The 14,042-nt window shown below is 38.2% G+C and overlaps 1 protein-coding gene across 3 annotated transcripts; it reads right to left on the reverse strand.

Moving 5' to 3' along the window:
* Nucleotides 1-1,043: 1,043 nt before the first annotated feature.
* Nucleotides 1,044-13,957, reverse strand: PTHLH (parathyroid hormone like hormone). Of its 3 annotated transcripts, none has more exons than XM_004383606.2 (4): nt 13,697-13,957; nt 13,038-13,160; nt 6,386-6,814; nt 1,044-2,401 (listed from the first exon to the last, which is right to left on the reverse strand). In XM_004383606.2, the coding sequence occupies exons 2-4, from the start codon at nt 13,136-13,138 to the stop codon at nt 2,392-2,394; spliced, it is 540 nt and encodes a 179-aa protein (XP_004383663.1). In that variant the 5' UTR covers nt 13,139-13,160; nt 13,697-13,957; the 3' UTR covers nt 1,044-2,391. The 3 variants fall into 3 exon arrangements, with proteins under 3 accessions (XP_004383663.1, XP_004383664.1, XP_012413089.1); XM_004383607.2 differs by lacking the exon at nt 13,697-13,957 and adding an exon at nt 13,336-13,682; XM_012557635.1 differs by lacking the exons at nt 1,044-2,401; nt 13,697-13,957 and adding an exon at nt 5,025-5,166 and having other exon boundaries at nt 13,038-13,138.
* Between the last annotated feature and the right edge of the window lie 85 nt (nt 13,958-14,042).

Consider the following 14,042-nt stretch of genomic DNA (forward strand, 5'->3'; position numbering starts at 1 on the left):
AAATCAGGTAGTGTGAGGCCTCCCACTTTGTTCTTCTTCTTGAGTAATGCTTTACTTATCCAGGACTTCTTCCCTTTCCATATGAAGTTGGTGACTTGTTTCTCCATCTCATTAAAAACTGCCATTGGAATTTGGATCGGGATTGCATTGTATTTGTAAATCGCTTTGGGTAGAATTGACATTTTCACAATGTTGAGTCTTCCTATCCATGAGCAGGGTATGTTTTTCCACTTATGTAGGTCTCTTTTGGTTTCTTGCAGTAGTGTCATGTAGTTTTCATTGTATAGGTTTTTTACATCTCTGGTTAGATTTAGTCCTAAGTATTTTATCTTCTTGGGGGCTATTGTAAATGGTATTGATTTGGTGATATCCTCTTGGAAGTTCTCTTTGTTGGTGTAGAGGAATCTCCCCCCTTTCTTTTCAGAAATGAGATGCTTGTGAAGAAAAACTTAAGGATGACTTGTATTTGGAGGTGAATATGATACTTTCTTGTCCCAATGTTCAAGTGTTTACCAAACTAGTGTTTAGAAACAGATTTTTCATGTGAATGACTTCTAAGGATTTGGTGCAATCTTACTTAAGATTTAGGGTTTCAAATGGAGTTTTGCAAAATGTAGTTATATGTGTTTTTAAAGCATTCCAGACTACTTTCTCTGTACAGGTATAATTGGGCTTAAACTTCTAAATATTCCTTAGGTGTAAAAATCAGATCCAACAAATTCATAAGTGAAGCCAAGCACAAATTCTCTTCTTTGCTAACTAATATGGCTTCAAAAATCTTACCAAAAGTTAGGAAGATGCGTCCTTTTGTGAAGGCTATGGGACTCAAGTGAAAATATGAATTAGTTCAATCTTAGCATATTCCTCCCAGAAACACTATGCTAGTCATACCCAGCCCAGATTAATCTCTCCTGATATGTTTTTTTTTTTTTTTTCCTCTCCTTTTCTAAATGTCCATAGACTTTTGGATCATGTCATAAACCTAGCAGTCTTTTAAACCAGACAATTGTTTTTTCAAGTATGTGTATGTAAAATCTACCCGCCATTGTGAGAGAGCATTTTACTTCTTGTGCATCCCACAAACATCTAACAGGATGTTGCCTATAAAGAGGATACTTCCTAAATAGGTGCTTGCTTGGTTCATAGCTTTGGTTGGTTGGTTGGCTTTTTAACTGATGTGTTCTGAGCTGCAGCTAAAGAATAAAATTCTGTGGAAGATGCTTGTGTTTTCATCCCAACACAGAGGTAGAAACAACTAGGATGAGATCAGAGGAAAAGAGCTCCCATATGGTATTACACCCACCACAGTCCCAAAGCTGTGATCTCACAAGAATCAGCTGGGACATCCCTACCTTTGATGGCTTTTTGAGGAGTTGTTACTATCTCCCAAACCTAAGTCTCTCTTTATTCTCTGGAAGAATCTTGACAGGCAGAATTCTCAAGTAGCTCTTTTATGCTTATTATTGCTGTTACCAGTAAGAACAAGATCCTTCAAATTAAACTTTATTTGTGGTTAAAATTACTCCTTGCCTTCAAGTTCCTGACCTGTCTTCCTGCCTCACCCACCGGCCTACCCCCCTCCTTTTTGTTAAGCTCCGGTTGACTTGCTAGACTGTTTCTTTAATCCTTCCTCTTGACTTCTCTTTGCTTCCTTTCTGCCCTCTCGTCTCCACCTCAAATTGAATGTACTTCCTAAAATGATATCTAGGTAGTTCTGCCATTCTATTGACTTTACATGAAAGATTAAACAAAATACATTCTAAGCAGTTTTGAACTAAAAGCGAATATGAAAGTGTTGGAATATGTACCAATATAAACATATGAAGCTTGAGACCATTTTCAAATGCAGTTAAAAAAAAATTACATCACATTCCTTCTCCTAGAAATCTTAAAGGATATAATTTACCCACTGAGTCATGATGTAATTAGATTATATTTTATTAGACATTCTTTACAAATTTAAAATACTGCTATTTTTACATGCACAGAGGAAAATCAGTTTGGATAATTATATTTAGGCATTCATTAAAATTAACCACAAAATAGGGACACTTTATTGTGTCATTTATCAACATACTTGATATGTATATCTAAAGTGCATTATGTTACAAAAAATATAGAAATTCAGCAGCACCAAGATACATTTACAAAATAAATACATCAGTCGACAAAAAAATAAATTATGGTAAATGTGATAATAATAATTGGATTAGCCTTGGCAAAAAAAGTTATTCACAATGACCAATGTGCAGTTTCATAGAGCAATGGGGGAGACAGTTTTATTCCAATGCATTTACAGTATTTACAGACAATAAATATTGCTAATACTTTCCACATGTTCACTATTACAGAATCCTGCAATATATTCTCTGAAGGCCTCTGCTGAAAATTTCAATGCCTCCTGCAAAGAGAAGGAAGGGGAAGAAGAGGAGAAAATTGGTTAATTCTCCTTACCAATGAAGAGACATAAATTAAAGGGTATAAATTAAGGAATATAGAATCCAATGTAAAAGAGATTCAGGAGATTTCTTATAAATATCTCCTACAAAAGGCACCTCTGGGAGCTACATATCTCGTCAGAACCACTGTTATGGGCAGGCTTGTGGACCAGATTAAGTGATCAATATCGTACAAAAACAAAGGGGCCTGCTTTCTAATTATGGTCTGTCAGAAAAAGGACACTCTGTGACAGTTTTCAAAGAGTTGCCAGCTGGCAAGTTTGGTGAGAGAGGGACAAATCTGAGAATTTGGAAACTGGGCTAGGGTGGGAAATCCATCATCAAATACACCTTTATTCCCCAGTGACATGTGACAGTCATGATATAAGGATTGCTTATTTCCTTCAGGTTCTCATTTGGCCAATCCCTTGCTAAGACAATAGGCTGTGGTGCGTGTAGCGAAAGTATGCAACTTTGGGTAAATGTTGGAAGGATGTGTAGTTAAACAGAGCATGTTTGGGATGATAACTGTCACGTATTTAAAAAAAGAACAGTTGCCTTCATGTCTGACTCATGGCAACCCCATGTGTGTTTGTTTTATTACTCAGAATAAGGTACCCCTTGGAGCTGACACCTTTCTAACCTTTCTGCATTCTGTGATGATAGTATCTTAAGATGGGTCAACAGACTTTTCTCTGCTCTTCTTTCCTGCTTTCTCTTCTCTCTGTGTTGTCTATTTCAGTGGATATGTATTGGTTTCTAGCGAAACAACTACAGAACGGAATTTGATTGGCTATGCCACTGCATTAACAGCCAGAATTGTGGGTAGAGTTTTACATGGCAGATATGTATGAGTGTGAGACCTAAAAAAGAGCAAATTTTTGACATTTAGGAGTTTTATGTGCAGCATGAAGAAAGAAAAGCAAGTTGAGCATCTAGCGTGTTTTAAAGTTTTAAGAAATTGACTGGTGCACCAATGGTTCTGTTTAGAATGGTGAGATATCCCTTAATTGCAGAGAAAAGAAAAGTTTAAGATTAAAATTTCAAGTGGTGGAGGAATGTAGATGGATGTTACGAATAAAACCTAAAAGACCACAAAAATCAGTACTTTTTGTACTGTACTTATTTGAAACTGTTTTGATACTAAATGGTATTTAGTGAATTGAGTTTAAGAACAACACAAGCAAGGAGAAAATGAACGATATTTTGCACAATTATGACCTCAGAAGGAAAGAAAGAAAACAAGAATAAGTTAAAGGACCAAGGATTCTTTTAATTAGATTTCATCTTGCCCAGCCTGTTTGCTTGTTATCCTTTATCCTGATTTCTTCTTCACCAAAGGCACATATTGGAATAGCAAAGTTAAAATATAACTTGATCTAAAAGTATGTATGTCTGTTTCTTGTGTGTGCATGTATGTGCATGACCACACTTTACAGTCCTACCTGAAAAGCTTTAAAAATTATCTATTTCTAAATCAATATTTACCAAAGCAAAATATGTAATTTCAATTAAATGAGTCCCACTGTATCCAGACAGACATCTCATTTGCAACATCAAAAACTCCAAAAGGTAATTTCTAAAATTTAAAGCTATATATTTCCCACTGAACTGTACATGTGAGAGAAGACAGACAATTTTAACTCAGTAGTTACTTTAAAAAAATACTACATATAATAAAGTTCATGCTTGCCATCTCATCAGATCGCTCAGACAATCATGTCATAATGACAAGGTGATAAAAAGAAGACAGTAATAAAAGATTGCTCTTTTATAAAACTTTAAAATCGTTATTCTGAAAAGATTTCATTTAAATTACAAAATTTTCAGAGCCCCATATGTTCTCATCAATACACTACTAAATTTCCCCACCTTTCCCTGTACCTTTCTGTTGGGTTGTATTGGGAGAGTGCCAACATCTGGCTGCCAAACAATCAGCGCTTTCCATGAATGTCCCTCACAACCAAGGAACAGAAAGGAGAAGCAGAAACAGTCTAATTTTTTTATTTTTCAGTCCTAAGTCTGGATTTGATTAGGCCACTGCTTAATTTTTACTAGACCTACTTTAACTTAGGGGCAGCTTTGGGCATAAGAATTGACAAGTGCTTATTTTCGTTAATTCTCCAGATACTTAAGAGCACTGCAAATTATAAATGAATAAAATCCTTAGGGAAGCATTTATACGTCTATAACTTACTATAACAGTTACTTCTATAATTTACTATATATGTGTGTATATATATGTATAGAAAGATAATGAATAAAATCAGATTTTAGCAAAAAGTAGAGTCCTTGCATCAGGTATAAATATATATTAGGATCACATCTTCAGATACACTGAAGATATACAGTGAGCCAAAATTTATAGGGTTTGCTACCCGTTATAGGGCTGTTAAATATTTGCAGTGAATAGGTCATTTATTGTGCTAAAGATTTCTCTAATGCCATTGCCCATTGACTACTGAAGCTGTACTTCAATTGTATCTAATCTAATTGCCATTTTATATGCTATTTAATGATGAGTTTTGTCGACTTAACTCAAAGAGAGAAGTGATGGCAAATAAGTTCAAACTCTCCTTTGAAACATCACTCTGTAATCCTATGTCTACCAGAGTCAGTGGAAAGGACTGGAGAAGTCACAGGGGACTCTTTAAATAATGAGATCATTGGCTGCATATGATGCGTTCTTGTGCTGTTTTCCTCTTTCAAACCCCATAGAAGTGCTGTACTGAAAAGTAAAAAACAGAAAAAGATCCTATCAGTAGAAATGCATGTATAAAGAACAGTGCCAATAAAGCACTGGCCTGAGCATCAGGAAACAGGGAAATAAATTCCAGTTCCGAGGACTGATTATGTCCTTGCTCAGGTCCTTAAGAGTGGAATACCTTGGTTGCCTATCTTATAAAATGAGATTAATACTTACCCCCTTTTGCCTCACAGAAACACACACACACACACACACACATACACACAGCAGGTACCATCAGAACTAGATCTAAAAGCACTAAAATAATAAGTTGCAATTTTTTGGGTGTTTACTGTATAACAGGTTTAACTCATGTAATCTCATTTAATCCTCACTCAATCCAATGAAGTTGGTACAATTATTAATCTTCAATTTGCAGAAGAGGAAAGTGAATCTTAGAAAGACCAAGTCAAGGGTTGTGACCTGTAATAATTTTAGACCCAAGACTTGAACCTACGCTTTTCAACTCCAAAGCCAATGAATGTAATCACGACTTAATCTTTGTGTTGACGATAAACAAGCCATATAAACATGAGGTTTTATTATTCCTACTGCATTACCCTAGAAAAATTATTTAAACTTGCTAGTGAACAAATAAATGCATAAGAAAACTTAAATACTTCTCAAGCCAATACTTAAAATTTTTTAGAAACTATGATTTTTTTAAATGAGTTGGTAGGAACCAGAGTTAAATCTGTAAGTACGAATGGCTCAGTAATTTTTATGGTAAGATATTGTTCTACAGTGTTTCTAGGTATTATCAAAGCAAAAACCTTTCCTGTTCTCTCTTCAAGTGAAAAAAGTAAGAAACGAAAAACTATCGAAGTCTGGGAAGCTGTGAGAGTAGGAAATCAATATGCGTCTCTAGCAAATGGTGAAGATGATCACCAGCTTCTGAGGCTTAAATAGGAAATTAAATTATTTAGCAGAGTAGAAGTGCGTTGGTGTTGGGGTGTGGAATGGTGGAGAAAGAGAAATAAGTCGTAAAATGTGTGTGTCGGGGGACGGTGGAGGAGTGTTACTGCTTCTAGGTAGACAATATTCTGGGTCATCTTGGTTTTGTAAATTTTTAAATTGTGGAACAATTGATACAGATACTACAGGGGGGAAAATTCTAGGTTTGTCCAAGTCAAGGCAGAAGGAAGTTTACAAAACCCAGCTGAAAGCCCCAAGGAGAGGCTATGGGCCAGAGAAGCATTACCGTAAATTGAGCTCCAGCGATGACGATGTCGCAGAGATGTCAGATGGGTGGTCCCCTTCCAGCCCATTCCCAGCTGCTCCAGAGTCTAACCAGGCAGATCGAGTTCGCCGTTTTTTCTTTTCTTGTTCCTTGCGTTTCCCAGGCTTGCCTTTCTTTTTCTTCCCAGGTGTCTTCAGTGGCTGCTCTTTGTAAGTCTCCACCTTGTTGGTTTCCTGAGTTAGGTATCTGCCCTCATCATCAGACCCAAATCGGACAGGGTGGTTCTTTGTGTTGGGAGCAGGCTTGGAGTTAGGAGAAGCCTCTGAGGTAGCTCTGATTTCAGCTGTGTGGATTTCTGCAATCAGATGGTGAAGAAAGAATCGTCGCCGTAAATCTTGAATGGACTTCCCTTTGTCATGAAGGAGCTGATGTTCCGACACAGCTCTTTTGCTGTAAGGAAAAATATCAGGAGTGGAAGAAAATAAATTGTAGTTGTTGACAGAGACAATAAAGACATGAGTAAACTCCTTTAGTTTTCTAGCTGGTCCAAATACAGGGTACGAGCTGCAATAGTAGCAAGCTCACCTTAGCGGGGAGGGTTTGAGAGTGGGAAGGCAAGAGTGGGCAGTTAGGAAGCTCTGGTTCTCAGTTCTTTCCTTCACTAGGTGTGTAACCTTGCCAAGAACATGAATATTCCTGGGTCTTATGTGCCTCATCTGTACCAAAGGACGGAGTTGGATTCAGTGATTTCTATACTCCCTTCCAGATCTGAAATGTTATGATTCCATTATGTTATTAGAAATAGAAACCACTGAGCTTTTCTTCACAGAGCTTTTCAGAGTTCTGTTGAGGAAATAAATTCAGAAGTCCAAGCTCAGGAAATAAAAAGAAGGCTGATTTTACCTGAGTGCTTTCCCACCCCCAAACACACACACACACCCCCCACGTTAAGAAAATAATAATAATAATAAATCTCAAAGAGCAGCAGCAAGCTATAAGAGTAAAGCAAACAAAGGCTGAAGGATGAAGTGAGCAGTTAAGCCTGTCTAGGAAACCACTTGACTAACAGACTGAATTTTAACATGATATCAGACTACCAGCTACCAAGAACCTATATTTGAAGACTAACTGTAAAGTAGCGGGTGGTCTCCTTAAAATGTATTTCTTTGTGTGTTTAAATTAAATCAGATTCTATTCAATGCTTCAAGTTTTGTTTTTTTTTATTTAGAGTTTCAGAGGGTATTATCCTTAGTAATTATCTGAGAAATTAACTTTTCTACTTGCTGTTTTTGTCTTAATATATTTCTAGGAACAAATATGAAGTGATTTTTCTGTTCAAATATCGCTCTGCTGAAAATGCAATGCAAAAGAAAAGCTAATTCTCTGTCAAGCCTTCTGGATAACACCTTGACTCTTGCTTAATGTCCATCCATGAATTCTTTTATTATTCTGTGTATACATTATTAAGCATATTTAAGGCTTATATACATTAATCAATCATACCACGCTTGCCTCAACCCTGCCTCACCCAACCCCAACTTCTATCATTAAAATGACCCTCCAAACTGGCTCACTTTCAAAAGTATCTGAGGGCATTTCACCGGGCTATATCCCAAGTATTTTTACTTCTCTGACACATGGTGTCTGAGTCCCTCATTGCCTTCACTAGTGCCATGTCTTTAACCCTCAGAGAAATGCAAAAAATAAGAAATAACATTATTATTCCCACTATATAGACAGAGAAAGTGAGGTTCAGAATGATTAAATGACTGGCCCTTGGTCACACAATAAGAAAGTGGCACAGCAAGGGCTCCCCAAATTAGTTCTTCTGATTCTAAAACCAATATTGGCTTTTCAACCTCCTCTACCCTTTCCACTGCTGAAACTGAAGCATCTTACGTTGAGGGAATAAGAAGGGAAGTGCAAAGGGTAATAAGGCAGTGGTGGGAACCACTATATGTAAATGAACAGCAATTTATCAGTTTCTTTGATGACCAAATTTATTGACCCAAGCAGTCCATTTTCATCACCAGAATAAGGCACTAGGGTTCCTAGAGTCTGAGGTATCTCTGAGGGATGAGAGACTGTCTAGTTATACCATGAGCCAAAGAAGAGAGCAAGAGATGAAAATACAGTCATCATTCCTCTGGACCTCATAGCCAGAATCCCAGCTTCCTTCTAGTATTTTAGTGTGGGGCATGACTTCAAGTCCTGTAGCTTGTTTTAAAAAGACATTACTTAATGGAAAGGAATTTAACAGGAGCTTGGTTTAAATGAGCCATGAAGGAGTCTCTCTTCCTTTCTGAAGGTGGCACATGTGACTGGATTAAAATTCACTTACTTTGTGGTAACATTTTGTATTCTGGAAACTTCTAATAATCTACAAATTTGAGGCTTTGGTACAATGTATTTATGTCTTCTAATAACATTTTGTAAGAACAGGACTGACACAATTGCATATTTCACAAGTACTGCAGTTTAAAAGTATCTTTTAGCAAAATATCTCATTAAAAAACAATTATTCACAGCAGAGGGTTCTGGACAGAGCTGGAGAAGGATGTAGAGCATAATTCTAACTCACAAAAAAAAAAAAAAAAAAAAAAAAGACCAGATTTACTGGCCTAAAGGAGACTGGAGAAACCTCGAGAGTATGGCCCCCAGACATCCTTTTAGCTCAGTGGTGAAGTTATCTCCAAGGTTCACGGTTCAGCCTGGGAGTGAACAGCCCTGTAAAACCAAATGAGACTAACGAGGTACAGGAGTCCAGTGACAAGGGCCAGAAGGCAGAAGGGGACAAAGAAGCTGATGATAGGGAACCCAAGGTTGAGTAAGGATACTGTTGATGTGTTGTGAGATTGTTAACCATTGTCATAGGGCAACATTTGTAGTAACTGTTAGAAATGAGAAACTATTTTGTTCTGTAAGCCTTCATCTTAAGTGAGAATAACAGCACAATTCGAAAAGTGTAGTCAATGTCACTGAACTGTGCATGTAGAAATTTTTGAAATGGTGTATCTTTGGCTATGTGTATTTTCACCAAAAAAAAAGGTTGAGAAGTTAGAGGGTTAATATGTTGTGGGGTTGTTAACCAATGTCATAAAAGAACATGTGTACTACTGTTTCATGAGAAACTATTTGTTCCGTAAGCCTTCACCTGAAGTACAATTAAAAAAAAACAAACAAACAATTATTAACCAGTGATTATTTATTGTATTGGGTGCTTTTATTTTTCTCAATTCCAGGCAGATACCTAACCTATCTATATTGCTCCAAATTTATAATATAGCCCAGTCTAGCTTACCTCTAAGCCAAACTTTTAATGGTTTGTCTGTTCTAATCAAGCCATCATTGCTCATGCCCACTCTGACTGGCATGCATAGCTCTGTCATCTCAGCCAGCCTGTCAACTGTGAGTCACAGTGTCCTCCTAACTTAAGCACTGTACTTTCCCAGGATGGTTCTCATGGGAAAAGGAGTGATCATTCTATCCCTCTATTTTATCAAAAGCCTACAATATGGCACAGCTTTGTTCAGTTTAAAATAGTACATCTCTTGTGAGGCGCAAAGCTTTCCTTCTGCCTTTTAGGAGTAATTGTTAGTATATTACAAAACACAAATGTTCTTAAAAGCTAAACTTAAAATGCTGTTAGTACTTCAAAGACTCCTGCATTTAAGATATTGTAAAGAATGAACTTCTGAGTGGGAAACTAAATTAGAGGAGCAGGAATATAATGGTATCTGTTATGGTCAACAAGGAATAAGGTCCACAGAGCTTTCTATGTATTTATAAAATAAGACATAAACTGACACAAGTATAAATGGCTGGCAGGCACAAACTAGATATACATAGGTGGTGAGTAATAAATTCAAATAAAGGAGGTTTTTAAGTTAGATAACTCTGGAATACTAAGTTGTAAATATGGCCTCAATAACAGTCTGTTACTCTGTACGTCTGTAAATACCACATTGAATCATAGTTCACGTGGCATTTATTACATACCTAAGCTCTAAAATGGAAAAACAACTATATTGTGCTTCATGATCTCCTTTGAATTTTGTTAAAAAAAAAGAAAGAAGGAAGGAAAAATGCAGGGAAATTGCTTATCAATGGTAACTCTAAATTCAGTCAAAATATAGCTTTAAAGAAAAATGACTCTCAAGGGAGTTGCCAGGGGAGGTTAGATTTCTAAGGAACTGTCAAGGAACATGGAGAATTCCTCTTCCAGCACAGGAAGCAGCAGCACTCTTGTACTGATGCTAGCCTCCTAGGCAAGGACTCTGTGTTTGAGAAGAAAAAGTTCTGTGGTACATGGAAGAGACAGGGTTAGGGTGTCAGAGTTAAGATGACTCATCAGAAGTCCCTTCCAACCCAAATGACTCAGTCAAAAGTTATGCTTTTCATTAAGTGGAATAGACCCAGTCTGGCTCCCAAGCACATCAGTCAATGATGTTTTAGGTTTCTGAGTGTGCTGGGGTTCCCTCTCTAGCTTAAACACAGAGATAGCTACCTGTCCAAAACCATGTCCATCTGCTTCACTTTCCAACTTACTCATGCTCAAACCCTATTAATTAAAGTCTTTTGGACTAACAAGTTCAAAACATTCACAACTGATAATTGCCTCCTTTGCTTGGCTTAGGAAATGTTATTATTGTAGTGGTTTGCTCTCCCTTAAAAGCTAGCCCCTAGTTTAAAAAAAATCTGTACTCCCAAAGCAGCTTCCCTATTACTTGGTGTGAAGAATAATTGCAGAGTAATACAGTTTGATTACATGTTAAAATTTCTTTCAAGAAACTAGCTTGATTTAGTGTAACAGTAGACTGTTTTGTCTACACATAAAATTTACTGTTACTTGGCAGCAATGCAAAAATAATGACTTGTTTTTTTAAACTCCATTTGGCTGTAATAATTTGATGAAACATCTTCATCTACTGATGATTTCAGCCTCTATGAAAAACCATGCCTGTGATGTGATGATCTATTAGCCTTTAACTATAAGAATGTTTTGTGGTAGTTTTATAACTGTCTGCTGAGTGTGAGTGTTTAACTACAATATTATATTTCACCCACAAACAAAACTAGAACAGTCTCTGGCTGCTGAATGGTTTCTAATGTGGATTTTGCAAGGTGCAACAAAGAAAGAGTTAAAAATAGCTTTTAAGACAACTTAGCTGTATTTTTATGCAATAACTGTGGATTTAATCATAATTCATTTTGTTTCTCAAAAGAAAAAGTTATTTCTGAGACTTTAAAGAAAAACTTTAAAGAAAAAATTGGCTATGCTCCAAGATAGTATTTCTTAGCCAACTAAATACAATATTTAACTGTATCTTTGAATATTTAGTCTTTACCTATATTTATACATGGATTTTAAATTTAACAAAAGTCTCAAAATGAGCAAAAAATCTGAAGAAAATGTTCAGAAACACATTCTCAAAACGCTGATTTGAAGAACACAGTGCAGCTTTATCTTCAGTATAATGTTCTACATAATTTGCCTTAGGAGATTCATAAGAGATTTTCATTTTGGTGCCAAGGCTCAGACATGTCTAAAGTAATTTCACTTAAGGATTTTCTGCTCTAATAATAATAGACCAAGGGCATATATAAAACAGTTGCCTTTTTGTATACCCTTAGAGAATTTACAAGGAAGCGCTCAGAACTTGATTGTAAATGTTAGATATTACTATTTTTATTGCTAGTGTAAAAGTTCTCCTTAATTTCTTATCCAGAGTCAAACTCTTCTCAGTTCTTAAACTTTATAATTTCCCATCCTGAACACTGAGTCTGCAGTTTAAAGGTCACCCAAAGATGGCATTACACACATTAATGAACTGTTAGGTCCAACAGTGCTCTAGACCCCTTTTCCAGCTTTTCAGTCATACAATATTTCTCTGGTCTGGGTGGATATATTATTTCAAAGTCAAAATTATCCTTAAAAGAATCACTGAGAATACCAAAATGCAAGTTTTCAGTCTCAATGCAAGCATAGAACTCTGAGTTAAAGAACTGCTAGCAATAATTCCAAGGAAAAAAAGTTTCCACACCTAAAATTCATTTTGGAATCAAGCACTCTAGCGTCCTGAACTGTATCAATACTAACATTGGAGCTGTGCCATTGCAAAGTTGTTACTACTTTATTATATAATATGCCTTCATTATGTAATATGGTCCCATTTTATATGCTTAAAATTATGTCATTCATAATAAAATTAGATGTAAGGTTTTTGCTTTAGACAAACTGCCACCCACATTCAGTATGTATACACAAGTGCACACAGACATATGTCCCCTAGATCCTTCAGCTTCCTCTGAGTTATCCAAATCTCTTGTAATTCGCAGTTTCAAAACCTTCCCAGGTCCTGAAAAAGCAACTCTTTTCTTTCACTAGGGGCAGAAGATCTTTGTCTAGACAAGATTCTGTAAAACACTCCCTCTTATGGAAACCCACAAAACTTATCTCCAGCCTGTCTCTCCTAGAGGTTCAACCAGTTCTCCTGCCCGCTTTGGGCATCCAGGCTCAGCCTCCGGCAGGTAGCCCGATCGCCTCGTTCTCTAACCCGGGCGAGGAGCATCCGTGACCGCTGCAAGCCCTCGGCAGCGCCACAGTCTGGCGGCCTCTCCCACAGGCCTCCTCAGCCCTCACCCGGCGCCCTGGGGAGCACGGGGCACTTACAGCCGGCGGCCGAGACCCTCCAACGAGTGCCCAGAGGAGGGCACCGAGTAGCTCAGCAGAAACACTGCGACGCTCCACTGCTGAACCAGCCTCCGCAACATCGTATCCTTTCGCTCTCGGGACCTGCAACAGAACGGAAAGGGGTCCAAAGTGTCAGTCCAGACTCTCCATCTCCCCGCACTCCCTCCCTCCCTACTTTTAGCTGGTTCTTAAATAGCCTCTCCAACTTCAAGGGCATCTCCCAAATTGCAAAGAAAGAAAGAAAAAAACTTTCCCTGGATACTTTCTGAGCACTTACTTATTTAGGAACCAGCTACTCCAACTCTGCTTTTTCCAAACCACACAGGCAAAAAGGGACCAAAAAGAAAAGGAGAGAGAGAGAGGGAAAAAAAAGTAAGAGGCGCTTCCTCTGAAATAATAGCGAAAATGAAATGGTTTTATATATGCATCAATGATGAGTAGTGTGTTTACACGTCTCCCATAGCAATGTCTAATTAATCTGGCCGGCAGCTCTCTCGGGTTCGTGGAGCAGGGTTAGCACCCCTCTGAAAGAAGAAAAAGTTTCCCTCCTTGAAGTCAGCTTCTTTGCGAATCTGGCCTTCTGGTTCCAGAGCCCCTTGTATCAAGACCCACATATATATACATAGCTGTCTGTCTACCTCCTCGGGTGGGCTGGTTGCTTCCGGAAAGTTGATCCCACACACCCTGAGAACAAGTTTCAAGTGCGTGTGTCGTCGATCGGGAGGGCCAGGTGGCAGCAAGGGCGGGTTAATAGCGGCGCGGAGGGGCGGCGGCGGCCGGAGCGGTAGGGCAACGGGGGTCCCGCTTCACCGGCAGGGAGGTATGCTGGCCGGGCGGCGCAGGTTGGAGGCGAGTTGAAAGCCGAGCAGAGCAATGTTCACACGCTCGGAGGCAAACCTGCCAGAGAAGTGAGCGAGTCGCAAAGAGGTGGCGCCCTAGGAACGCGCGCGGGGCGAGCGACGGCGCGGGCGGGCGCGCGGGCGC

This window comes from Trichechus manatus, unplaced genomic scaffold (assembly GCF_000243295.1).
Source record: "Trichechus manatus latirostris isolate Lorelei unplaced genomic scaffold, TriManLat1.0 scaffold00112, whole genome shotgun sequence".
NCBI classification, from domain to species: Eukaryota; Metazoa; Chordata; class Mammalia; order Sirenia; family Trichechidae; genus Trichechus; species Trichechus manatus.

Bases quoted from the DNA above. Each gene is read 5' to 3' on its own strand.
- PTHLH (XM_012557635.1), bottom strand. From the start codon at position 13,138: ATGTTGCGGAGGCTGGTTCAGCAGTGGAGCGTCGCAGTGTTTCTGCTG. The intron at 6,815-13,037 runs GTAAGTGCCCCG...TTTTCCTTACAG, and splicing joins GAGGGTCTCGGCCGCCGGCT to CAAAAGAGCTGTGTCGGAAC. The intron at 5,167-6,385 runs GTAATGCTTCTC...TTTACTTTTCAG, and splicing joins TCGCTGGAGCTCAATTTACG to TACAGCACTTCTATGGGGTT.